The sequence below is a fragment of the Marmota flaviventris genome, chromosome 5 (assembly GCF_047511675.1).
Source record: "Marmota flaviventris isolate mMarFla1 chromosome 5, mMarFla1.hap1, whole genome shotgun sequence".
In the NCBI taxonomy this organism is placed as follows: domain Eukaryota; kingdom Metazoa; phylum Chordata; class Mammalia; order Rodentia; family Sciuridae; genus Marmota; species Marmota flaviventris.
Window position 1 is genome coordinate 45,865,973 of NC_092502.1, and position 13,650 is coordinate 45,879,622.

General features: G+C 31.8%; 1 protein-coding gene across 2 annotated transcripts in view; it reads left to right on the forward strand.

The window, feature by feature from the left end:
* Ap3s1 (adaptor related protein complex 3 subunit sigma 1) overlaps window positions 1-10,803 on the forward strand; it is an 82,263-nt gene extending 71,460 nt beyond the window's left edge. For both annotated transcript variants that reach the window (XM_071612200.1, XM_027941131.2), the window contains exons 5-6: window positions 1,315-1,422; window positions 10,086-10,803. In XM_071612200.1, coding sequence (XP_071468301.1) covers window positions 1,315-1,422; window positions 10,086-10,214 — 237 coding nt within the window. In that variant the 3' untranslated portion in view covers window positions 10,215-10,803. The remainder of the gene's footprint in view (window positions 1-1,314; window positions 1,423-10,085) is intronic.
* The last annotated feature ends 2,847 nt before the right edge of the window (window positions 10,804-13,650 follow it).

Sequence of the window (13,650 nt, forward strand, 5' to 3'; positions counted from 1 at the left end):
TTGATATTATCATAATAGTGGTACAGTAGCTCCTCTTTTCTAAGGATCACATGTTCCAAGGCCTCCCAGTAGTTGCCTTATACCACAGATATTACCTATGTTGGTTAACTTTCTATCACTGTGACAAAATAATCAATTAAAAAAGGAGGAAAGGTTTGTTTTTTGCTTACAGTTTTAGAGATTTCAGTCCATGAACACTCAGCTCTAATTTTTTGGGCCGGTGGCAGCATGGTATATCATGATGAGATTGTGTGATGGAAGATACCTCTTTACCTCCTGGTGGCCAGAAAGCAAAGAGAATAAGAGGAAAGGGCTAGATCCCAATAGTTCCTTCAAGGGGGTACCCCGAGTGACTCAACCTCCTTCCAGGTGGCCCTACTTCCTAAAGGTTGCATCATATCCCCAAAGTGCCACAAACTGGTGCCTTTAACATATGCCTTTAAAACGTGGAACTTTGGGAGATAATCTAGATCCAAATTACATACTACATTTTTCATATGCATACATTCCTTTGATAAAGTTTAATTTAATTTAAGATAAATTAGGCACAACAAGCAGTTAACTATAATATTAAAGTAATACACTTATAACAATATACAATGATAAAAGTTATTATGGTAACACTCTGCAAATATACTGTACTCACCCTTATTTTTTGATAATGATAGATGACAGTGCCTATATGATGAGATTTAATAAGGTGAATGATGTAGGTGTTGTGACGTAGCATTAGATTACTATTGATCTGCTGACCTGAAGTCAGAACTGTTTCAGGTGATCCTGGATTATAGAGTTGTCATAATGTTGGGTGGGGGGCATAATACAGCATAGATACACTGGGCAAAGGGATGATTCACATCCTGGGTAGGATGAAGTGGAGTGCCTAAGAATTTCATCAGGCATACAATTTTAAAGTTACGAATTATTTCTATAATTTTCCATTTAATATATTTGGACCAAAGTAATCTGCAGGTAACCAAAACCAAGGAAGTGAAAGTATAGATAAGGGAAGACTACTAAAGTTAGTATTTATCAGTTACTTTGTTCGGGTATTTCCATGGATTTCCTCATTTAATCCTTTCAACAGTCCTTTGTAGAATATATATTCTTGTTTCTGGTTTTCAGCCCATTAAACTAAGACATAAAGAGCTTATATAACTGCCTAAAGGTTCACAGGAGTGATGAAAGTGGATTATGAGCCCTCAATTATTTTTACTACTTATAAAATAGAATCAGCAGTTTTGAAACAAAAGTTACTGAAATTATGAAACATTTGTGAGATTTTCTTTATGTTTTTATGTTTTTTTCTTTTAGGTTCACAATATTCTTGCAGAAATGGTGATGGGGGGAATGGTATTAGAGACCAACATGAATGAGATTGTTACACAAATTGATGCACAAAATAAACTGGAGAAATCTGAGGTAAGAAGGGAAATTTTTGCTCTAGTTAATGAAGGTTCTAAGCATGATCATAAATAATGCATGGTATGTAACTTTCACCGTTTGTCGTTCAATATCACCCTTTAGGTACAGCTGGTTTGTTTATTCAGGTTTTAGAAATGGAATATACACATTTTAGTATGTTAAATGTCCTGTGACTATTATCCAACAACTAGCTTTATGTTATTATTCTTTTAGCCACAATTGTAACTGCCTTGGTTAATAAACACAATTCCAAATTCTTTCTGGAAAGGGAAAGGAGAGGTGATGGAATTCTTATGAGGAAGTAATATTTCAGATTATGTGCTTGGATAGTCTGAGTACACACTGAAAAAACAAATTCAGTACCTCAATTTTTAGATTCTGGACTTTCTCAAAGGTCATTGACAAATTAATTAAGCCACATTTTAATACATTGATACAGATATTTATGATTTTTATGGCATTGTAAAAAGAAAGTTTGGGTTTACTTTGCTAACTTTGTGCTATTTGATTCGGTGTTAGAATGCATGAATTAAGGATACTCACACTTCTGTATTGTATAAAACCCTACTTTACTTTAGAAATCTAGTGACTATTTCCTCAAAAACTAGGCTGAATGTCAGCAGAACATGTTGTGGCCAGGCCACTCAAATTCTCATTATTTTGGTGCTGTCTTATTATCTTAGCCAAAGTTTAGAAAGGTAAAGTGTCTTGATATCTCATTCAATGCTGTATTAGAAATTTCATCAGAAAATTTCCATACTCTTATATTTGATACTTCTACTTTTAGCTCACATGTTTGATTGGTTTAAAGTAAATATTGCTATAAAAGCAGCAAAGGATTAATTAATACACTAGCATTAATGTACAAAAGGTGAGTTCTGAAAAATTTTCTGTTGGCATTTTAAAGAATCAGTTTGACACAATTCTGGCTCATTTGAATTATGGAACTAAAAGATGATGGATTAAAATAAATTTGAGGATTAGCAACAATTGAGGCTTTCTGACAAACACTTTCCAGAGTTCTTAAAGTAAAAATAGTCCTATATTTCTCCTCATCTAAAGTTGCTAATTCCCTTTGACTTTCCTAAGGGGAGAGGCTTGTAGTGATGATAAAGAGCTTAAACTTAGGACTGTTTTAAGTGACTGTATATATTTTGTATGTTCTGTAGCCAGTTTTTAAAATATTGGAGTTTGAATGAAGAAAGCATAATGTAGGGTAATAGAGAAAATTTTGTTTTAGAACAAAGAAAAGGACTCCACATATTTAGTACAATTGAATATACTATTTAGTATAGTAAAAGACTCATTGCAAAATCTACACTACAGTTTGTAAAGTCTTAAAATGACAATTTGAAATGTATGTAAATTACTAAACATTGCTTCAAAAAGCTTGTACAGTTATAAATCTTAAATGCAAAGGAACAGTGACATGATTCATTAATAATAGGTCTAAAGTGAATGAATAATTTGTGAATTTTGTATAATTATCTGTAAAAATATATTGACCACTTGTTTGGAATTTTCACATTTTTAAGTACTTACCTCTTCCCATTGGTGGTGTCCCCCCCGCTTTTTTTTCTTTTGCTCTTTAGTGTTAACTATGTATAGTTTTTACAAAAGTCATGAAGGGCCTGTAATGCATTATAGGTATTTTCTTTTTGATTGTCCATTAAAAATATTTTAATAAAACAGTTTTTCTTATCTATAAAGAGCAGTGAAGTGCAGTTTACATTTTTATGGGAATATTATAGTTATGAAATTGCCCTAACTTAAAAAAATATTTTGCAGAAACAGCACTATTTAAATAGACACTGGTGCATGCTTCTATTATTTATCTACTGATCATATTCTAACACATATAACCAGTTGTTATCTGTGACCATATTAGTTTTTCTTTTTGTGCTTTAAAGGAAGGCATGTTTTAAATCTGGGAATAAACCACAAAGTTGTACATGTATCAAGTGTTTCTCTACACAGGGTACATGCTAATATTTTAATGATGAAATACCTTTTTGTGTGTCAAAGTGAGACCATTTAGTCCTTATCATAGTTTAAGAAATAGTGTTGAAAAATATATCAACTTAATGTAATCTTCTAGCAATGTTTGTATTTTTAAGTATGTTTAGATGGCTGTGAGCTTTATTCCAGATACATTGAAATGAGAAAAGTTTTCATATATTTTTATTTTACTTCAACTGGTTAGATTTATCAAGAAATATAACTCTATAGATAAACCCAAATTATTTGAGAGCAAAGTATAGACTTATTAATCTCTTACCAAATTTGTTATAATTTTTTATAAAGCAAAAACTGAAGAAGAAAATTAAAATTCTGAATATCATGATTGATGAGAAGAACTGATAATTGTATTTTTAAAATTCTAAGCAGTTCTTTAGGAGTAGCATTCATCTTTTAAAAAACCACTCTGAATATAATGTGGATTCATCTAGGTGCTTGTCAGAAATAAAAGATTTTATTACATTGGTTCAAAGGTGATACACTTCCAGTTTAATTCCCAACACCTAAACAGATAAAAACAAAGATCTACCAGATCCTCAAAGAGGAGAAACAGAAATACTCTGAATGTATTTTCATCTATTCTGGTTTACTATAACATTGGGATCTTGGGAGAGGAGGGTTTAAGCTGGGAGGTTGGTGGGATTTGGTAAGTTTAAGAGGTACTCAGGAATCTGCCTAAAAATGAAATGACTCTCTGGGGGCGGAGGTAGAGGGTGAGGTTGGGGAGGCTTGTTAGCTTTTATATATTTCATGTTATTCTTTAGATGGATAAATGAGTCTGAATTTAGTCACTATTTTTTTAAAAAAAAAATCAGTCCTCTTTTTTTCTGAACATCCTGATCTTTCTAGCTCTTTCCATTCTTCTCTCTTACAGACCTTTATCTTTCAGTCTCCCAGACAGGACAGGTAGACAAGGTATTGCTGACTTTGAGAAAAATGTACTTTAACAAAGGGAAAGCAAAATGATGTCAAAGGCAATTAATCATTTAGGCCAGACTCAAAAATTCTTTGTGTTAATGAACCCATATAGTCCCTGTAGCCTATTTTCCATTCTAGTTTCTCCTTGTAGTTTCTTCATCTTTTATTGGACTTAGTGTATTTTACTAGTATATCATTGATGTCATGTTTGTTCTGTTTTGTCTGCCTGCATTGTAAAAGGAAAGTTTAAATTTTTTGTTCCTTTTTAAAATATTGTCATTTAACTGACGAATTGCATTTGTAGAAATGACAATTTACTTTGTATATTTTGAGCATGATGTGACAGAACCAATCTTAATTTAACTTTCAAATGTTTTATCCATCTCCAAATTAGGATTCTAACATAAAATTGTCTGCTGGGTTTTGGAAGCTGTGAATTTAAAAACCCAAAGCTGAACTTTTAGAGTTTTGCATACAAAGTGGGAAGCAGTAAAGTCTTAGAATAATGACTGTTAAATAGTACTTCTTCCCCCCAAAATGGTTTTCAGTTCCAAAGTCTTAACAGAATTGCCTTTAGAGTTTTTGACCTGCAGGTGCATGTTAATAGTGGCCAACAAAAAGTAAGATCAGAAATCTCTTAAAACTTGATGAAGTGCTCTAAAAATAGGATTAGATGTATTACCAAGAAACACTTGATTTCTGCTGTAGCAAATCTTCTGACATCCAAACATATCCTAATTAGAATCAATTAAATTTCTTGAAGCTTGAAAAATTTTGCAAAGTATATTGGCAAATATTGGAAGTGTTTTTAATAGAGTCCTTGCTTTACAAAATTATTTTTTCTTCAGTTTTTTTGTATATGTTTCATACCATAAATTAGAGTAAACTACATTTTTGAGAGTTCTGTGTAGATGGTGATGAGCAGTTTTTTTTTTTTTTTTTTTTTTGGCAACAAGCAATTTCAGGAAAGGATAAAAATATTTATATGCCTCCAATAAGAACTTTCAGTTGAAAATACCTTACTTGAGTCTTATGGAGGAAAAACAGTTTATAAATTTTACAAGGTAGGTTGTTATCCAGTTGACTAATTAGAAAAACATGAGAATTTGGCATGCTTTTCAGCTACTGCATTATTTGTGTTTTGAGAAGTAGCAACATACAGGTGGCTTTGTAATATCTTAGAATAAAATTATGGGCTATATCATGAAGCTGGAGTACCGTTTTTGGTTCCAGTGTTCAATTTTATTTTGTCTCTGTTATGGAAAATACTTGGTAACCTATTCACTCTATAAATTGAGAGCACTGCCAATTTCTATGTTGCAGTATTTAGTTTATATTAATCTGCAATTTTCTATCAAAGAAACCATCAACCACTTGGGTATGTTACAATTATTAATTGGCTTTTTAAAAATTCAGGTATTAATTTCAAAGAGTAGAGAGTAGGAAGAGTGACCTTAAGATAAAGATGGTGAGAAGGTCAGCCATGAGTTGATTCTGCCCCTCTCCCTTGATGTGCACATTTATTTTGTACTTCTACAGAATCATGGTGAGGGACCCTTAAGATCCATTTACGATCAAACTAGTTGTAATAAATCCAGGAATGTCATTAGTCTGCTATATTTATTTCACTCATACAGGCAAATTCTGTTAGAAATTAAAACTATAACTGAAGATAATTTATAAAATGACTAGTAATTTTTTAAGATTTAAAAATTTTTGAACATTCTAATTTTGATAAAATTGTTTATAAAATCCTTTAGTTTTTGCTCACATCATCAACATTTTTAATGTGTTTATAATTACAGTGTTAAAGCACTGTCTTTGAAGTACAGAACAAGCCTATTGTAAATCCTGATTTAAAATTATTATGCCTCATATTCAGAAATTAAAACATTGAAATTTATGTTTTGCTCAAAAGCATGCATTCAAAATCTGACATTATTTTGTTAATGATTTTGAGTCTGAAACCATTTAATATCATATTTATTAATGTTGGTGTTCTTTCACCTTCCTGTTAGGTCAAAGTTATGAATATGCACTTAGCAATTTCCAGCAGAAGGTTGAGGAAAGAATTTAGTATGTACAAATGATTCCAGCTGCCATCTTATTATACTATATTTCAAGCTTGCAGAAACTATTTTTAAGGTGGTAGATGGTATTTTATGTCTTAGATGAAATAAGATTATTCATTCCCATTTCCCTTCAGGAAAGTTAATTCCTTATTGCATGAGGAAAGGGGAGCTTTCCAGTTCTTTGAAATATATTTTAGCAATGCTGCTTTTTCAGTTTTGCTTGCTCATATTTTGTTTATTTTTGGGTCTGGCAATTTAAAAAGAAAATAAAAAATAAATCATATCCATCCATTACTATCTTTGTGATTCAAGTGCTTGAAATTTCCAAGAGTATGTCTGTATAAGTCTTCTATCTGTTTGGCCTCATTTTGGTATACTTGCAGACTTCATTTTGTTTTCTTTCTCTTAATTCTGTTAATTTAATCTCATGGGAGAGAAAACATGCCCATTCTTTTATATACTGTACTTCATTTTTTCATCCAGTTTCATACTCTTAACTGCTTTGGATTCATATATTTGTTTTTGTTAGTGGAGTTGCTGCAGTTTACCTGCCATGGTGGTGCTCAAGTATAACAGACGAAACAAGTTATTTCTCTAGTAGAATTTCGTTCTTTTTCTTTTTGCTTTGTGTCAATTATGTAATCTTAAATCTTTAAGAACTATGTTGTACTGTCAGGAATATCTTCCTTTATATTTTTAAATTGTGTGTACTACTAAACAAGTCAGGTAAATAATTTCGGTAAATTTTAGTGTTAAAAAAGTTAAGTTTTAGTAAAAGTTATCCTGTTGCTCTGCATATATCTTACAAGAAAAAAAATTTAACCAAGATAAAAATTACTTTATATCTCAGTGTTAGCAAATGGATTTTCTAATCGCAGATTACTTCCTTTACATTTTATGCTTTAATAAAAATGTTTCAGACTTTACTTTGATGGAAGTCTGAAAACAAAATTTGTTTCATGACCGTTCTGGTGTTGATTGCCTGAGTAACATAGTCCTTTTTTTTAAGCCATAGTTTTTATATATCAAAATTGACAGTTTATTTAAGCATCTGCTTTCTGATCAACAGTCTTTATTTTTTCTTCTTCACATTTAATATTCTTCACAATCTGATTTCTTAAAATGTCAAATAAAATTTAACATATATGTTATAATATTTAAATTTCTTACTACTTCAATTTATGATATACTACACAAACGTATTGAACATGCTTGAGAAATAATTTGATTCTCTTAATTCATCTGCGTGTTCTAAATAGTTCCCATCCTTTGCATGTCTATGGCTTGCTGCTTATGTTTAGAAGAATTATAGATTGTTGTATTTAGAAACTTCTGGTTGTATATAATAAGAACATGGCACATACATGCTATTTAAATCAATTGCTATATTGAATTTATATATTCTTATTAATAATCCACAACCGAACACCATTTTTAGTCAAAAAGAAGCAATTTAACCTAATGAAATAACAAGATAAATTTTTTTAATTCTCATTTTCCTTGCTTAAGTTTAGTTTAGCTATACATGGTAAAGGATATTGTGGAAAACAAGGCTTTATGACATTTAATTTAATAGTAAATATTTATGTTTTACTATTTATAAATGTAAACCATAAAATCCATTAAATACACACCTACATATTCTTTTTCACAATAACATCCTTTAATACTTCATAACTTTTAAAATAATTATGTCCAAATATTTTATCAATATATTCTATAGTCCACTTATAATTTGTATCTTTATGGAAATTGCAAAGTGAAAATACTGGCATTTTATTAGAAAAATTACAAAATCCCTTTACCTGGAAAAATGATGCTAATTCCATAATGTCTGCAGTTTGTAAAATAATTTTTGTTCCTTTGGTAGACAACATGCTTTCTGGTAAAAGAATGTTTACAGGGTGGTAAACCTGTTTGAGCTGAATTCTTCTTTGATCGTAATCTATTCTAAATTTTGGTAGCTACACCTTTAATTTGAAATGATTAAATTAAACTTTTGAATATGGTGCTTACTACCCTAAGTAAACATTTTTTGAAGGAATAGGAGGGAAGTGGGGTATTACATAAATTTCTCTGCTTCAGGTAGGTGTAAATATAGAAGTCAATCGAATTTTTAGTTGTATATTAAGAACAGCTAAACTCCATTAAATAATAAAAATTGAATTATCCAGCCCTGCATAGTCTTTAGTTTGGGTATGGAGTTTTTGATGCATCTAGATAACTCTTATTGCCTATGTGCACCATATCTATTATTAACACTATTTTACTAACTTTTCTATTTCCAATTCTGAATTGATGATCCATGGCTTTTATTTCATTGCTTAACAATGTTTGTATCCTTTATTCAGCAAATAGTTTACACTGGCCTATTTTGTATCAGTCAAGATTTTTCTCAGGTAACAGCTTTATTATTATTATTATTTTAATTAGCAAAAGAGGTAGGATTACATAAAAGAAAAAATAAAATTATGAAAAGGGACTTTAAAAACTACTTAATTTCTCATACTATCGTACATATATGTAATCTAAACAAATTGGAAGATTTGTTTTTGTTAGTACTTAATTTTCTACTTTTGTGCAAGATGATACCACTGAACTCCCTTGAGTTTGTTGGCTTTGCTTTATTATATTGAAGTGGTGCTATTATGTTTTACTTCATAAAAGTGCTGAAATTTTATTGGTATATAAGTTATACCTGAAATATGAATGCTATTGATTTTCACATTCAGAAAAATGATATACATGAATTTTTCTTTTATTTTTAAGCATAATTTCTTCCAAAATTATTTCAAAAATTTTAAGTATTCCTATTAAGCGGAAAGCCAAATATTGTGCACTAGTGGTACTGACTGAAAATTTTAAATTTCATTCATTTACATATGCTTTTCCTTCTCTATAACTGTATGCTACAAATTAAACATGATGTTGAATCTATATAAAACATTTTTAATCATTAGAAGTTTTACTAATGCATTAAAGTTAAAATCTTTTTTTTTTTTTTTTTTGCAGTTTCATCTTTAGGTAAAACTTTTATCTTTGGATTCAGACTTCATTTAAAAACCCTGATTTTTTTTTTTCCTTTTTAGTGTTCTAGAAATTTTATAAAAGTTTAGAAGAACCCCCACAATTAAAAAAAAACAAAAACAATTTTGTTGTTTTGAAATGTTTATAAGGGTTTAGCCCTGAATAATAAAACTAAAGTATAATTTATTAATTTTTTTGAAGCACATATTGATAATAAATGCCATTTTAAAAGAAAAAAATCATGATTGTTTGCAAGAGATGTTTAATAAGGAAACTAATATAAATTATGCTCTGGGCTTATATGTCACTTAAATCAAAATATAGGTAAAGATTTAGCTTTTGTTTTGTGAATATTGCCTGTCATATCTAGGTACCCATTAATTTGTATTTAAATCTTTACATTGTTATTATTGCATGTATTCACTGTATTTTTAAATGTGTCAACTGTTTTCTCTTTATAGATTAGTATTCAGAGTAACCATCTCATATCAGTTCAAACTACCATCTGGTTTCTAAACTTGTTATGTGAAAATCTTTTTTCATTGTCTTCCATTATAAGTGTTTTATGATGAACTACACCTGAGTTGTACATTTTCTTTTTCTTTTATTTACTTCTGTATGCAGGCTGGCTTAGCGGGAGCTCCAGCCCGTGCTGTATCAGCTGTAAAGAATATGAATCTTCCTGAGATCCCAAGAAATATTAACATTGGTGACATCAGTATAAAAGTGCCAAACCTGCCCTCTTTTAAATAAAATATTAAAAAGGCCACTCCCAGGTAAAATCCAGGGGGAAAAGTCATCTAAGTTTACCGTGCAGTTGTTTACCAAAAATAGAGGAGGAGAGTTTTAACTTTTGCTCTTGGATTTAAGTCAAGGTACTGTATAGAAATTGTGTAAAATCAATATGGAAGTTCAATGTTGCTTTTCTTGCTCAGTGGTTTAAAAGAAATTGAGTAGTTCCAGTGTGATTTTTTTTTTTTTTTCCTTTTTAAAACTGCATTCCTATGCCCACCTAAGGCATGCCTCTGTGTATTGGCTATTACAGTATTTCGAAAAGTAAGATATTTCTTTAATTATGTACAACCTAAAATGTTGGTGTTTTGTATGGATCATCAGTGCAGCATTCCTTAATTCTTTCTGCTATTTGTCACAATTGTTATTTAAAGAACCAAGTGTGTATTGCATGAAAACATTATGACCTTTTTCTCTCAGTTTAAATAAATTCCAAGGTAACTGGACTTCTAAAGCACCTGTCTGTTTGCCTGATATCTACTTTAGCAATAATTTTTTTATGACCCTCTGACTCAACAAAGTAAATAAAAGTATATTTTATCACTGTTAAGCAGTTGTTAATGTTGATTTATTTAATATGTTATCATGCTTTTGATATTTAGAAGCTCACTAAATTATTCTGAAACTTGATCATTTCATAAGTCAAGGGTAGTGTATTTTAGTGTATTTTACACCTTATTTACTGTGTAAGATGAAATCTACAGTGGGAGATGACAAATCTTTTTGTAAAATGTAAATTAAGAAAATGTAAAATCATCTTTACATAAATAGCTTTACACCTTACTTCTCACTTCTTCTTGCTCAGATGATGGAAAATAATTTCAGCAAGTACCGATTTGATTTTGACCCAAACCCTTTGTAAAGCTAAACTAATTCTTTTAAGTCATGAAACATATATTTTAATTTCTCATAATTGGCTCATAATTTTTTATTTGGTCTTATCTCAGGAATGCGCTCGCGCTCTCTCTCTCTCTCTCTCTCTGTATGTATAAATTAAGGAATTAGATCACATGATATTCAAGAGGTTGACAAACCCCCATGACTTCAGGATGAGTAGGTAAGTCAAAGACCCAGGATTGCTGACAGTGTAATTATAGGCAGGCTCTAGGCCAGGAAGAACCAATGTTTCTATTCACATCCTAAGTCAGGAGAAAGACAATGTTCCAGTTCAAAGCAGTGAGGCACAAGAAATTTTCTTTGTAAGGGAAAAGGGGCCAGGCTTTTTGGTTCAGGCCTTCAACTGATGGGATGAGCCCACTCACAGTAGGCAGGGCAGTCTGCTGTAGTCAGACTACCAACTTAAATGTCAATCTCTTCCAAAACTACATGTATAGGATCATCCAAAATAATTTTGGACCAAATATCTGAGTACTTTATGACCCAGTCAAGTTTACACAAAAAATTAACCATCATAGTATGTTATCAGTTATCTTAGGAAAAATGAAGAAATATATGTTTATATTTTTTAAATGGAAAAATAAATGATGCATATTTTAATAACTACCTATCATGCAAGGGAGGAAGATTGGATAAAAACTAAACTTATCTGAAAGGGCCTTATTTTGGAATCATTTTAATATTTTACATGATTAGTAAGCAAAATTAACTTTTCAGAAAATAACCCCTAAAAATTAGAAGCAAAGCAAATGAACTGAACCATTCAATAAGTTGGTTCCCAGAGGATATTTTACAAGATTTTAAAGTACTGACTATGTACCAATAAAGACAAAAAAGACCTACCCTGCCTTCTCCATCTTCCTCCCTCCCCCAGAAAAAAGTTTTTAGTAATCACAATGTCAATGGTATTTTTATTCTGAGACTGTATATGTAGGTGGTGGGTTGAGGATAAGGAAAAAGTACATTGGTGTCTATAAAGGGTGCTATTGTGTATATCCATCAAGACTGAGGCATTCACACCTCTGCTACTGGCAGTGAGTACTCAGCTGATTTGCCATTTAAGAATTGTCACCAGCTGGAGACAGTTGCTTCATCCAAAGTCAAGGCTTCTTTCCAATTCTTTCTCCTTCCAAATTGTAAAAATCAAGGCCCCTTGGCTAAGGCAAAGCAAGGCCATCTTCACTCTCTTGCTACCCATGGGATCTGTTGTAGCCTTCATTGCAGTTGAACTCTACCCTCACAGGTTTTGGTCTGAAAGGCATACCACAGTAAATGTTGTGCACATAAGTCTTCATCTCAAATCAGTTTTTCCGGAAAGCCCTTCAAAGCAGTTATTGCCAAGATTAATTTGAAGAACTAAATTCTAAAATGAAAGTTTGGAACTAGATCATCCTGCTAGGTTAGCTTGGAGGGTCTTATTACTGGTGGCACATGCAGTGTTGATCACCCACATGCTCTTGCAACATAATTGTTAAAATTTCCACTGATGGTAAACTGGAATGGGATACTGGGAATACTCTGGGGACAGTGTCTCAAAAATTTGAGAGGTTCAAGGGAAGTAGTAATTATAAAGAATATGGAATTGGATGGCAACTTCATTGAATCTGGGTATTCGGCACATTCAAGAAATGCTGAAGATGATTAATCACCAGTTAAGGCCCAGAGGGCCTTCTTGGCAACATATAAACTCTCATCTTCAGCTGGAGGACAGAAAAAGTTGAGGAGCAGGTCCAGGACTTCTTTGTCTGCAGCACCTTGCCAAAACAAACATCAAGAGCTGAGAGACTGTGTGTGTGTTTGTGTGTGTGTGTGTGTGTGTGTGTGTGTGTGTGTGTATGCTTGGATCCTGAGTATTCTGGGTCAAGGCGGAAGGTACATAAAGTTTAACACTTTGGGAAGAACACTAATATTTAGGGTAGTGACCTGAGCCACTTACCTTGGCTTAGCTAAGTGAAGTATAACCAGAACTATCAAGGTAGTGAGGGGAAGAAAGGATCAAAAAGCTCAGAGGAGTGGTGTGTGCTACAGTGAATATACTGCATAAGGCAGGAGGGCCCAGCAGTAGTTTCATTTGCCAGAGCAATAAGGGGTGTGCTGTTTAAAGGGACCCCAGCATTATTTAGCAGTTCAATAGTAACTGTAGTTTGAAGGTCAAGGCTGATGGTAGGAAATGTTGCAGAACTGAGTGCCTTGATAACAATTGGAGGGATGAGATTTGTGAAATAGTAGACATCATCAGGTTGTAGTACTCAACTTCCCGGAGCAAAGTGGATAAGTTATCTTAAAAAACTGCAAGACCAGTAGCAGTCAAAGGTCATGAACTATAGTGAGTCATAGAGATATTTAATGGAATAAATCTTCAATAAATGCAAGATAGATGGTCAGCCAGTAAGAACATAACCTAATCTATATAATCAGAACAAATCAAGAATGGATTATCAGGAGACAGAGCTGCCGCTACAATAAAAAAATCATGAACCTTTACCCAGTTCTAAGGCCC